We start from the raw sequence: 12,924 nt of genomic DNA, 5'->3' as shown, positions 1-12,924 counted from the left end.
CTTGCTTTCCCCACCTCGTCTCCTCAGGTATGTGTCTAGAGGCAGAGGGGCGTCCACACACATCCTTAGGCCTCGTGGCAGGGCAGTTAACTGGGTGAAATGATGAATATTTATTGCTCTCATTCTAGGTAAATAAAACTCAGAAAGCAGACAGTCATTATCCAGATGGCCTAAGAGCTCACTCAACCGCGAGAGTGCTAGATATGAATAAATTAGAGTCTGTAGCGAGTGGAGAAGGATCAAATTCTGTGTTCTTATAATTACTTCCATGTTTTAATATTTGTGTTTGCGTGACAGTGAACAGTGATTTACAGCAATTCAAATGTAGCATGGGTTTGTGTTTTTGGCTGTGACTTCACATTCTTAAAATGTTTCCTAGATTACCATTAAAAAAAAAAATTTATGCTCCAGATAAAAGGTATTCGGGATTTGGAAGTCAAGTGTCGTTCCCTGGAAGCTTCCCATCCGCAGGCTGTGAACATTCCTTCCGCCCGCCTCCCTCTCCCCTGCGGTGGCCCTTTGTGCCAGGGCTCAGCACCTTGGCCTTCCCTTTGGTCTTCAGACTGCTGGGGATTAGAAGGCCATGAGCGTTGTGCTCACCTTTGACACAGAAACGTGTTGTTAGCACCACTTGAAATGTGTCTAAAAATAGGTGAAGTAATAATACTCCTGGTAGCCACACCCCAGCGGGAAACTTGGAGGGCTTCTTTCGCAGTGTAGGCTTCTGGAAAGCTACAGAACTGTTGCAGCAGCACTGTGGCCCAGCATCTGGGGCCTTCCTCTTTGGAGGCCAGATAGTTTGCAAAGCAACAAGAAAGGCAATTCGAGAGTGCCAAGCCAACAGAGTAGTTCTCTATTTTTAACATCCTATCTCAATTGTTACTAAACCCCAACATTCTGTGTGATGTTTCTTTATCTAAAAATATCAAATTCACCATCAAAAGACATTCCACCACTTTGGACATGTAAAATAATAAATGTCAGTTTTCAGTTATGAAACTCCAAACTTGTTTTACCAATTCCAGCTACCATGGTAACATTGCCAAAAACTTGTTGAAGAGCATGAAGAAGTGTTATCACTTTAATTCTGTAATATAAAAACACCCTATAAAAATATCTTAACCACAATGACCTCCTCGCGGCCTCTCCCTCTTCCCAAACCTTTTCCTGCCTTCTTTGCGCAGGTGTTTTTGTCCTTTAATGTTCAGTAAGTTACCCTAGAGTTAGTGCTTTCCAGTCTGTCCTTTTTAGAGCTCTTTGTTATAGTTAAATTTATGAGTTTGCATCTAATTCTGACTTCTTTTTTGTCTCGACTTTGCTGTCCTTTAAGGCATTCCTCTTTGGTATCAAGATTATAAGTTTAGGCGCCATCAGTGTGTCAGGTGCACTGCGCCGGGAACTTAAAACATCAGTTCACTTGGATTTCACAATAAGCTTGTCTTAGATAGCTAATTATAATTTTCACCTAGCAGATGAAAAGGCCAAAGCCCAGAAAATAGCAATCAGCCCGTCAGGTGACAAGACAGTGGGGTCCATAGAGTTCAGCCTCACATCTGTCCAAGACAGTTTCTCAGCCGTGGCGCCCTGACATTTGGGGTTAGTAGTTCTTGGTTGGCGGGTCTGTCCTGCACATCACAGTGTGCTTAGCCGCCGCATCTTGGCCCTTGCCCATTAGAGGCCAGTAGCTTTTCAGTGAAACTCTTCTTCGTAATGTGAAAAATTAACCCTCTCCAGAATCACACAGGCTCCCTGGAGAGCTTTGAGGAATGCTGAGTGCTGCCTCACACCAAGTCGGAGCCTTGCTCCCTGTGAGGTGGTGAACTAATGAAGCATGGCATCTTAAGGCAAATGGTGATGAGATTGGCTTTTGGAGTCATTTACTTGGCTGGTCGTCAGAATTAGAAATTTTTAAGACTCACCCCACCCAGGATGTTCAGAGTCGCAATTGCCAGATGACACACAGGTATTGATCTATTTTAAGGCGCCTTGCTGTGTAGAAACCACAGATCAAATCCCATCCTAACCACACATCTGCTCTCTGCATCGCTGCACTGTGTTCCTGCCAAATAACTCTCCAGCCTTGGGTTTAACACTCTCGGGATGGCGTGAGGGTGACAGTACCATACCCTTCACTCCCTGAGAAGCTGCCACCTTCAGCTACTCTCTAACTGTGATGGCAGGGCTCCTCTCAGTCACCTCCTTAAACCTCTCCTCCTTTAACCTTCTTTGATCCAAAGTGTCATTCTTCTCCAATCAGCTGAATTAAATTCTTCACCGAGTCCTCCTTGTACAGTAGACTCTCCTCTGAAGAATTTACCGTGGTCAGCAAAACCAGTATCAACTCTTCATAAAGAGTTATCATGAACCAGTTATCTCAGCTTAAGAATAGATTTCCTTAAAAGGAAAATTACAACTCATTAAAACGTGCAGAGTTGGTCTCCCACCCAGCCACCACCCACAGGGAGGCTGCCGCAACATGGGTGGAACACGCTTTCCCCAGGAACCCCCTCCTGTCCCGAGAGAGCCTCTGCCTCTTCCTCTGGGCTGTTCCTGGTGGCTTCAGGAAGATTGCAAAGTGGCTGTGCTTCCTGGTGAAGAAATTCTAATTCACCGTATGCTTCAGCTTTCTTGTTGAAAATACAGAGGGGCCTAGGAAGACAGCACGCAATGTGTTAATTACTGGAACTGTCCTACCAATTTGATTTGAAACTGTCTCATTGCTCTTTATTTCTCAATAAAATTATGGGGAAAAAAAGACAATACAGAGGGGAAAGTATTTTTTTTAATCTAGCTCTATGGTACACCCTCTTGAGAATATCTTCTTTATTAATTTGATTGGTATAAATGAAATGAATTGGATAAATACTCCAGAATTCCAACCTGGAGTTTTTTCTTGGGTAGAATCAGTCTTTCAACCTAAGATTTTGGTTCTCTGCTGAGTCACCAGAATAATTTTGAACTTACAGAGAACTTCTCAACTGCAGACACTGGCTAATTGGAATATTGCAGTGGGCACATATGCCTTAGTGGCAGAGGCTACCTTTCAGGTGCCAGGTCTCACTAGCTGGCCAACGTGTACAGCCTGGGAGCTATACTGTGTGGCCACTGTCCTGGTGGCCTAGATGGATCTGCAGTAGGCATGTTTGGAGAAAACCAAGGAGAAAATAACATGTTAACAGGAATAAACCATTTGAGGTCAAAATAACAGTCTGGTGTTTTTGTTTTGGGTGAGATATAAAAAGAAAACTTGAGTTTCAGCTAGGCGTAGTATGAACTTCCAGACCTCTTTGCTGTGCCTCGGCGCCTCTAAGGAAAGAGCCGGACAAAGGCAGAAGCCTTCAGGACCCCTCATGTCCTGAATTGCCCTGGAGAGCTTCAGTGTCCGTTTCTTTTGCAGAGTATTATAAATGGACACTGACATGGACTACGAAAGGCCCAACGTGGAAACCATCAAGTGTGTGGTTGTGGGTGACAACGCCGTGGGGAAGACGCGCCTGATCTGTGCCCGGGCTTGCAATACCACACTGACCCAGTACCAGCTGCTGGCCACCCACGTGCCAACTGTCTGGGCGATTGACCAGTACCGTGTCTGCCAGGAGGTAAGAAACAGAACTTGGGAGGGGAGGGCAGGAAAAGCTGGGAGCCAGCAGGGAGGGAAGGAGAGGCAAAACAGTCAAGTCTGTAGGAACGTATACCAGTTCCCTGGGATGATTGTATTTGCTGTGTGTCATGAACATTTTTTAATTTAAAAAAAGAAAAAGAAAGGAGAGGCTGGGGAAATTGCATATTCAAAACGAAGCAAACCCTAGTGTCATAGGAGAACAAAGCAGAGTGTGAACTTTGCATGTATCCTGAATAAGGGTTTGTGTCATGAGATTCCAGGAAATGAACTAGAACTTGGCCTAAGTCCCACTAGGCAGAATAAAGAAAGTCAGTGCCGGTGGGTAGAGGGCTGCTGACTCGGCCCTCCTGTCTTGGGGGCTCCAGGTCACAGCGAGCCGGGTGCTGTCTCTCCTGCAGGTCTTGGAGCGCTCCCGGGATGTTGTTGATGAAGTGAGCGTCTCTCTCCGGCTTTGGGACACCTTTGGCGACCACCACAAGGACAGGCGCTTTGCGTATGGCAGGTAAACCAAGGCCACACAGAGAGCCACAGAGCTGGACTACAGTGGCTTCCTTTTCAGAGCTAGTAGCTGGTCACAAATCAACAAAAAGCCCTAGAGAACTTTGAAATGTGTTGTGTTCTGCACTTTTTCAATGAAAAGGAAAAAAATAAGCAGAAGAAGGGTATTGTTTCCTGATGTCAAAAAAAAAAAAAAAAAAAGTTTGCCTTGTCACTGAGGAAGTCCCTGTGCAAAACAACCAGTGCGAGTTATGCAGGACAGTGTAGTAGCCAAGGACCAGCCTTGCCCTCCAGCCTTGGGGTGGTTTGGTTGCTGTTTTCGTGATACATCACTTACTTTCCTCTAGAATGTTCCGAGTTACTCCAGTACTGGCCACTCTGCTTCACAAGGTCCCTTTGGTCTTTTCATGAGCCTGATGTTGTTTGCTTCAGGCTTTATGTTATCTGAAAAGTCTAATTTTTTTATTTGAAGGTCACTTTTAAAAAGAAAAAATATCTTGGAAGTCCTTCACAAAGCATGTTTCCAAAACACTAATGTCTATTTTTCATTTGAAAAAGGAGAAATACAGTAATGAGGAGATTAATCTAGGACATGAACATAGAGAGGAACATGGTCAAAGTAAATACTTAGCAGGTAACTTCTTCCTGTCAACATAACTTAAAAATATCTCTCAGGCAGTGCATTTTAGCTATTCAAATCCAAATACGATGGGCGTTCTTATTCCCTAGTTGTGAATTAACACGTTGCACTTTAAGTTTAGAATTTAGGCATTTTGACTCAGTTGTCCCCTTTTAACATTGAAGGCTGGATTCCATACAAGTACATGAGCTACTCTTTGTCATTGACATAAGCACTTAGGAAAGTTCCTCTATTTCTTCAAGCAGTTGTTCTCTGTTTTCTAAGGTGGCGATAAAGCCGCTGAAAGCATTTGTCCCACTCCTGGGAAACAGCTCACAAAATAAAAAAAAAAAAGAACCAACTTGTGAATCAGACCAGTTTGTTCAAGGGGATGCGGGAAGAGGCACGTGGGGGCAGAACACAGCTTCCCGCGCCCTTCGTGCTGAGGGCTCCTGAGCCGGCAGCCCGCACTGTAGTTGCCTCTGCTAGTGTGCCGGGTGTTCCTTCCCTTTCTGTCTTCCCGTGGTGTCCCTGATGGCGCAGTAGCTGCTGGTTCACGCCCGCTCGTTCTGCATGGTAGTGCCCTCCTGGAATCCTAGGAGTGTTCAAGGCCAAGGCAGGAAGATCACAAGGCCCAGCACAATTTAGCAATTTAGCTAGACTGTGTCTTAAAATTTACAAATTAAAAAAGAGGGCAAGGGATGTAGTTCAGTGTAAAAGCCCTGGATTCAATCCCCAGTATCATAAATGATAATAATAATTGAACGTGTTTGTAAGTACGGTGCGGTCAGACTTGTAATATCTGTGGTTTTAAGGAAGCCTTATTTTAAAATGTCGTTAAGTGAAGTGCAGACAGATGTGGCAAATGTTAGAGGGCCTTTTGTAACCCCACTTCTGAAAAGGCTCCTCGGAGGGAAAGCCTGAGATATGCCTCCTGAGGTATTTCGGTTCACACTACTTCAACAGCTCGGGGGCTGGTTGCTACTTAAACTTTATGCGTCAAAGAAACAAATTCTAACGTGGCCCCAGTGTGCAAACCCCGCATGAGGCGCCTGGGGGTCTGCCTCACTTCACATGAGATGCACGCCTGGGATTTGCCGATTGGCGCCGTGGCCAGACACGTCCCACAGGCCTCCTCGTCCTGCTCCCCGTTCACACTGGAGTTGTGTCCCAGTGCATCAGGCCGTGCGTGTCCACTCCGAAAATCCCAAGCTGCACTTTGCTGCACTCCGTCAGTGCAGAGCACATGCTTCTGCACCTTTTGCCGGCCTCCTTGCGGGGAACAGGAAGGCTGGTTCTTCACGCAGCCCGAGGGGTGGCAGCAGACGCGGCCAGCCCCGGCCTTGTGGAGTGTGGTGCTTGTGCTTGTGTTTCCTCTGTACCTCCACATGCTGTGCAGCCTCACAAGCTCCACTGCTAAAGGAGGATAGCAACCCAGCTCCCCTGCGTTGGACGCTGCCATCTTCCTCTAAGTGCTACCTATGTAATACTACACTGAAGTAACACAAAAAATTACTATTCTTGGAAAAATTTGGTAGCAAGAAGCATTTCTTTTCATTGTTGTGAAAAAGCTGCATAACTTAATTTCTCAATAATTTCTACTTTGAGCTTTATATCATCCGTGGAGGTGAAAGATCATAATTATAGTTTCTGACAATTGTTTTGGTTTGTGAACTTGCTTGTTGACTGATCTTTTCTGGCCATACTGGTGTGAAGTTCAAGCCAGTAGGCTGTGCAGCAGGAATGAACCTTAAGGCCTGTGGGCTGTATTCCATGGTACTAGGAGCCTTTTTTAAATGACTAATTAGATTCTTATGACAGAAATGCTGGGCTCGCACAAGCACTCAGATGTCGTCCTCAGTTTCCTCTGTGCTAAGCGCCACAGCACCTCACAGGCTGCCCTGAGATGAGCTGTAGCCTGGACAAGCTCAGGTTCATGGTGTGGCCCTCGGGAAGGTAGAGGCCGTGGGAGGCGGTCTGCCAGTTGACATTTGCAGTTTTCTCATGTGTCCTTATCCAGAATATCATTCTCTTCATGACTAAAACTAACCGTCAACCCGTGTTTTGGCCAGCCAGGACGACAGCGTCACCTTGTGAACGCCGCCCTACTGTGTGCTAGCCATCCTATCATACTGGCACTTGGCCAGTGTCAGTCTAATGCGTTCAGGAGCCCAAAGGCCAAGGCGACCTCGGCACTGCAAGAGCGTCTGGAGCGAGGCCTCCCTCTGCGGCAGCTCGCCCCGCAGGAAAGCCCAGCGGCAGGCTCACAGCGGCCCCGTACTCCTGGCTTTCCCACTTTCCAATGTCCCAAGATAGTCCTCCCCACGCCTGGCCTGGCCTCCTTCCACTCTCTGGCAGTGGTGTGGAGGCTTGGAGCTGGGCCTCGGAAGCTGCTCTGCCTGAGCCTTTCCCTCAGGAGGGGATGTCCCCCCTCTGCTAGGGGATAGTGCTGACTGGGAAGGCCTTCTGCTGCAGGGGTGAGAGGGAGCAGCCTGGTAGCAGCTCCTGCACCCTTCACACACCGCATGTGGGCCCAGCCCGCGCTTCTCCACAGAGGCCAACCACAGCTCTCTAGCCGCAAACTACTTTCCAGACAGTTTAGTATGAATTTTTTGAAGCTCTTTTCTAGGTCTTTTAAAATGTCAAACAGGAAACTGTACATAGAAACCGTGGCACCGCTCAGCTGCTCTTTGTTGGCAAGGAAGGAGCCTCTTCTTAAAGAGATCTCTCTACTAGACTTTTCCCTGGCACGCTTATAAACATGCAGGGTTCCTTCTTTGGTTCTGTGCACCCCAAAAGAGGAAGGGGAATCGGATGGGCTCTGCCCGCAGCAGACGCCTGGGTTAGAGAACCTGCGAACACTTGAGGAGCCCGCTGTGGTTAGAACAAGAGCTCTGCGCAGTCGCAGCTCCCATGAGCCAAGCTGTGCTTGGCGCTCTGCACATCGTGTCCTGCATCACTCCCAGGATGACCCTGCCCAATAGGCTCACTGCACAAGTAAGGAAACAGACGCAGAAAACAGCAGCGACACACAGCAGGACAAAGGAGAGCAGAACTTCCTCTGTGGTCTGTCTGTCTGTCTCTGAGGCTTCACACAGCTGCTCTGGGCCAACCACCAGGATTCACGACCAACCCACGTCAAGTGTCTTCCTTGGACAGGCTGAGTCTGCACTGTCCTGTGTGGACACAGAAAATCAGCATCTACTCTCTTTCCAGACCTGATGCTCCAACAAAGCTTCTCCTAACTACTTTAATCCACGATAGACAGGTACTTGCCTGCATGCATTCATAATTAGCTAAACGTAAGTCCTTTCACTTTCAGGGACAAAGTTACATCCATGCAAACTTTGTAAGCGTGACTGGGAATCTTGGCTAATTTTTTTGGCTTTTTTCTCCCAAAATGTCTAACTAAAAGGTTCAGAATCATTATACTTGACCTGATCCCCAGCAGTTTCTGGGCATATGTTCAGCTCTGCTGGAATCCATTTATTACATAGTTTATTCACACACATTGATTCTTTCTCAAATGTTGATAGTTCTTATGAAAAGTACAATATGTGTTTTAAATGATAACATTTCATCAGAACTGTGGTTTCTGCGTTTCTATTTAGATAAGATGGGTTTGGCTTCATGTTGAAGGCCCGTGTAATCAGATACTGTGTGAACGCGCCCCATTTTGAATGGTCAGTTGAGGCCCTTTTAAAATATTCAAAGCCTGCAGGTGGCCGTTTCATCTTTGCCTGTGCTCCTGGCTAAGGACAAGGAAGCAGATACAGCGACTGCATGTACGTAGCAACGACCTTCGGGTAGCTCCTAGACTGCCGGGCATCAAGTAGAGTTCTAATTTCAGGATGACAGACACAGCCTGCTGCGCTGTGGGCCATCCAGGGGAGGTGGGCGAGGTCAGAAGTGGTCACAGCAAGCGGGTCTCCCCGCGGCTTGTGGCGGGAGAGGGGTTCCTCACAAGTCTTAATACTCGAAAATGGAGGACAGCAGCTGTATCTGTGGTCCTTGCTTTTTATTCAGAGACAGATCATGCCAAGTCGCACAGTTGCCGAGGCCGGGCTCACATGTGCCATCCTCTTGCCTCAGCCTCCCAAGTGCTGGGTTTGCAGGCATGTGCCGCCATGCCCTGCTAATAATAATTTTTAAAAGACAGGATTATTATGCTTGTTTTTCCCTTTTGCTGTCGGCTCAATATGGCAGTGTTGCTGACTTTGACTTCATTCCAAATGCTGTGATGTTCATCCTGGAGTTTTATCTCCATTTTGATATTTAATGTTGCCAGCATGCCTCACTAAACTTTTTGGTGTCTCCTTGCACTGTGCGCCTGAGGCAAGTGTGGCACTGTCCTCACACTAGTCCTGGACCTGTGGTGGCTTAAGCCTCTGGTCCAGAGTCACAGAGGAAGCTGTGAGCAGTGCATGGACTTCATGGAAACGCCGTCCGCACTGCCCTCTTGATGTGGTAAGGGCTGGAAATGACTGTGGCCAGTACCCTGCAGGCACGCAGTTCTGCGTGCTGCTGCAGCAGAAGGACGCAGAGTTGCTCAGCTTATGGAAAGGAATATAGGTGCATAAGAGACGGGCATAGCGCTTCCCAGGAGTCCGCTGAAGTTGTTAGTCCTCACGCTGGAGTACTCCTCTGCCCCATGGTCCTGCTAAGAGGCGTTCTGGGGAGGAGTAAGCAGTAACTGGGTGAGTAGGAAGGAGCTGGCTGGGCCACATGTGGGAGTGCCTCCTCAGAGCCGTCCTGATGCCCCCTGGGGGAGGCAGCCCTGAGATTGCCATGCGATTTTGAATGAGCACAGTGAGCCAAAGGAGTGCGGGCTGTGCGTGTGTGCTTCCGTTCCTTGAAGCCTGGAGAGGCAATCTGGTCTGTTGTGACAGAGGCAGATCACCGGTTGCCCAGAGAAGATCCAGGAGAATTGTAGATTGCCAGGGCACAGGAGGAAACTGTGGGGGTGATGGAATGTTTATCTTGACGGTGCTGAGGGTTTCAGGGAGAACACATACGCCAGAGCTAATTGAATAAGAAACATTAAATCCGCAAAGTGTAATGCACTCCAATCATCATGATAAAAATTCCTAAGACGAGTGATACCTCATGGCCTCTGCTTTGTGTCCAGGGAGCTGGGTGCACAGTGGGGTGTGACTCGAGGCCCTGCTGCACTGGCTGTGAGACCTCACCACTGTGTGTGCCTGGCTTAGGCCCCAACCTCCTCCCCTGCTCCAGGCACAGCAAAAGAACAAAACTGTGTCCTTGGAAGCCTCCAGGCCCACACCCGTGTGTTATGTCCACCCCAAAACTGTATCCCCACCCAGCTATTTTTAAACTGGTGAACTAGCAGTAACGATGTAAACAGGTGCCCCCCACTCCAGGAGTTCTCAGAGGACTCTCTACTCCATCACCTCCCAAACACAGAGTGTTCTGCACAGCTTCGTGGAACACCTGGGCAGGTCCTGCACTGCGTCCAGATTGCCGCCTCTTCTTCCCTTTCTTTTATTCTGCTTTTCCTTGTATCTTTAGGACAGGGATTGTGTCTTCCTGTTCCCTGTCACCACACCCTGTGTCTGGTATAGAGTAGGAGCTTAAAAGTGTCAGTGGAATGAATCTGGTGGTCAACCTGTCTGGCGTGGACAGGATCCTCTCGGGTGCCAACAAGGAAATGATCTTACGCTGCAAGTTACTTCACTAGCTTGAGTTTCACATGTGCACTTCTAGGGCAGAAGAACATACACTGCAGCAGCCAAGTGATGAGAGTGCAAACCCTGGTGCTTGGCTTCTGCTCAGTGAATCCACCCATGGCAAGTGGGCCTTGGAGCTCAGCAGGAGAAGGAGGCAGATCCACTAACACACTCCGCAGAACCTCCATTTCCCCCACAGTTTTTGGATTTGTAATTTTTTTGAATAAATATTTTCAGCAGAAGGTTATTTGTATTAAAAACAATGTTCTTTTGGGGTCAGGGCCTGGTGGTCCAAGTATCTCCCTGGCAAGTGCAAGAAGCCAGGTTCAATCCTCAGGTAGTGGTGCATGCTTGTAATCCTAGCACTGGGGAGGCTGAGACAGGAAGATCAATAGGAGTCCAAGCTATGTAGCAAGACCCTGTACCAAGGAAAGAAGGAAGGAAGGAAAGAGGAAAGGAAAAGAAAAGAAAGATCAAAAAAAGTTTTTTTAAACCAAATGCTTTTCTAATAAGTTGTTTCTTATCTGGATTTCTTTCCCAAGACTTCCCTAAGAATAATTTTTTTTAGGTGGAAGAGCACATGCCTAACATACATAAGGCCCTAGTTTCATTCCATAAGCCTCAAAAATGTTTTTAAAATAATTTAATGTATATGTGTGTGTGTTTATATACATATGTTTGTTTCATTGTATGTGCCCTAGAGCACAGCTGAAAGTGGATTATATGTTTACCCCAAACCAACAAAAATAGGTTAGACTAAATGTATCCAGGTAACACAATAAATTAAATCTGCAGTGGAAGGGCCTGGGCTCAGTGCTAAGATACCAAGCAGGTAAGCTGCGCTTGGTGGCTGCCTCACCTTGCTGGCCTACCCTGTACTTCCTGCTCAGAAGTAGAGCATCACGTGCTGTGGCCAGAAGGAAAAACGGGAGCAGGGCCAAGATCCCTGTGCCCAGCCCACCCTGTCCCGGGATGAGCTGCCCTTGGGAGGCGGGCGTGTCAGAGGAGATAATGAAAGCTCACTGGTGTCCCAAGGCTGGGAGGCTGCCGGCTGCTGTGGGACCATTGGTCATGGGCCACAAAAGGTCACCCCCTGGGGCCCAGCCAGCAGCATGGATCAACCCCAGAGAGGCCACAGGAGTATGGACACCGGGCCCCTGGGCCGGGTAGTGAAGATACGGAACATGGCCACTGTCTTTCACTTGCCTCCTGTTACTTTTCCTATATAACTACAGAAAATTTGACAGATTAGCTGAAATTTAAGTATGTCAAAATTTCATCATGAGAAAAGATAAAGCAGAGGCCAACGCCTGTTAAACCAGCTACTTGAGAAGTGGAGGCAGGAGGATCACAAATTCCAGACCAGCCTGGGGGACTTGCAAGGTCCTGTTTCAAAATGACCAAAAGGGAAAAAGTGAAAGAAAGAAAAATGGGGATGTAGCTCATTGGCAGAACACTTGCCTGGGGTGCACAAGGCCTGGGTCTTATCCCTAGCACTGAAGGAGAGAAGATGGGGACATGAGTTTCTGATGCTCCTGTACTGGAACCTTCTGATGCAGAAACATATTCCAGCCCACTCATTTTTCCCTTTTAAGTTGGGAGGCAAAAGTGAAAGACAGCTAAACAATCCCAGATTGGTAGAGGGCACAGCCAATTAGCCAAATGGAAAAGGGTGGCCAGGCCTGGTGGTACACGGCTGTAACCCCAGCACTCGGGATGGTGGGACAGGTGGGTACAGTGAGTTGGAGGCCAACCTGGGCTACACAGTGAGTTCAAGGCCCATCTGGAATACGTAGTGAGAGCCAAGTAAAGAAACAAAACAGCTAAGGAAAGGGCCTCTTGGGCAGACGTCCTGCCACCCCGCTAACAGCAGTGTGCAGATACATTCTAATGCATTTTGAACTCAACCTCATATTTATCCAACAGTCCTTGGTACTTTCTAGAACACTTTCAGAGATACTTTTCCTAGTAAATCTCACCAGCAGTCTTCCAGCAGCTCCTACTTTGGGCCATTTATTGGATTTCTAAGTTGATCCCACCACGAACTCCTCCCCAGGAATACTGCCACCTCCAGCCAAAGACTACAGTCGGAAGGTGCAGTTCTCGATTCCAGAAAGACAAAGCAAATTGGTGAAATCCTTGTTAGATTTATCATCTTGGCTACCTTTCAGTGACTTTGATGTGTGTGTGTTTTTAACAAGCATGTTTATAACAGCACAATTTGTCATAGCTCCTGGAAACAATTCAAACAATTCCCAGCTTTCTATCAGCTGGGAAAGGATAAAAAAGATGTATTTTTACATAATGGAGTACTACTCAGCTATAAAAAAGGATGGGCTTGAGGGTTTTATAGGTAAATGGATATAACTAGAGACCATACCTCATTAGTGAATAAATCAGAAGCAAGGGTATAAATAATATTGTTTCCCTAGTGTAAGAAACTGAAAGAAAAAATAAGATCCAAAGGTGTAGTAGATATTGTGAAAGGAAAAAAAAAA

General features: G+C 47.2%; 1 protein-coding gene across 2 annotated transcripts in view; it reads left to right on the top strand.

The window, feature by feature from the left end:
* The window catches only part of Rhobtb1 (Rho related BTB domain containing 1), a 60,272-nt gene that overhangs the window by 19,674 nt on the left and 27,674 nt on the right, over positions 1-12,924 (top strand). For both annotated transcript variants that reach the window (XM_023706119.1, XM_004645882.2), the window contains exons 2-3: positions 3,398-3,599; positions 4,021-4,124. In XM_023706119.1, coding sequence (XP_023561887.1) covers positions 3,408-3,599; positions 4,021-4,124 — 296 coding nt within the window. In that variant the 5' untranslated portion in view covers positions 3,398-3,407. The remainder of the gene's footprint in view (positions 1-3,397; positions 3,600-4,020; positions 4,125-12,924) is intronic.

The sequence above is a fragment of the Octodon degus genome, unplaced genomic scaffold (genome assembly GCF_000260255.1).
Source record: "Octodon degus isolate 3935 unplaced genomic scaffold, OctDeg1.0 scaffold00240, whole genome shotgun sequence".
Lineage (NCBI taxonomy): Eukaryota > Metazoa > Chordata > Mammalia > Rodentia > Octodontidae > Octodon > Octodon degus.
The sequence above is the reverse complement of the archived record's forward strand: the minus strand, read 5'-3'. Positions and strand labels throughout refer to the sequence as shown.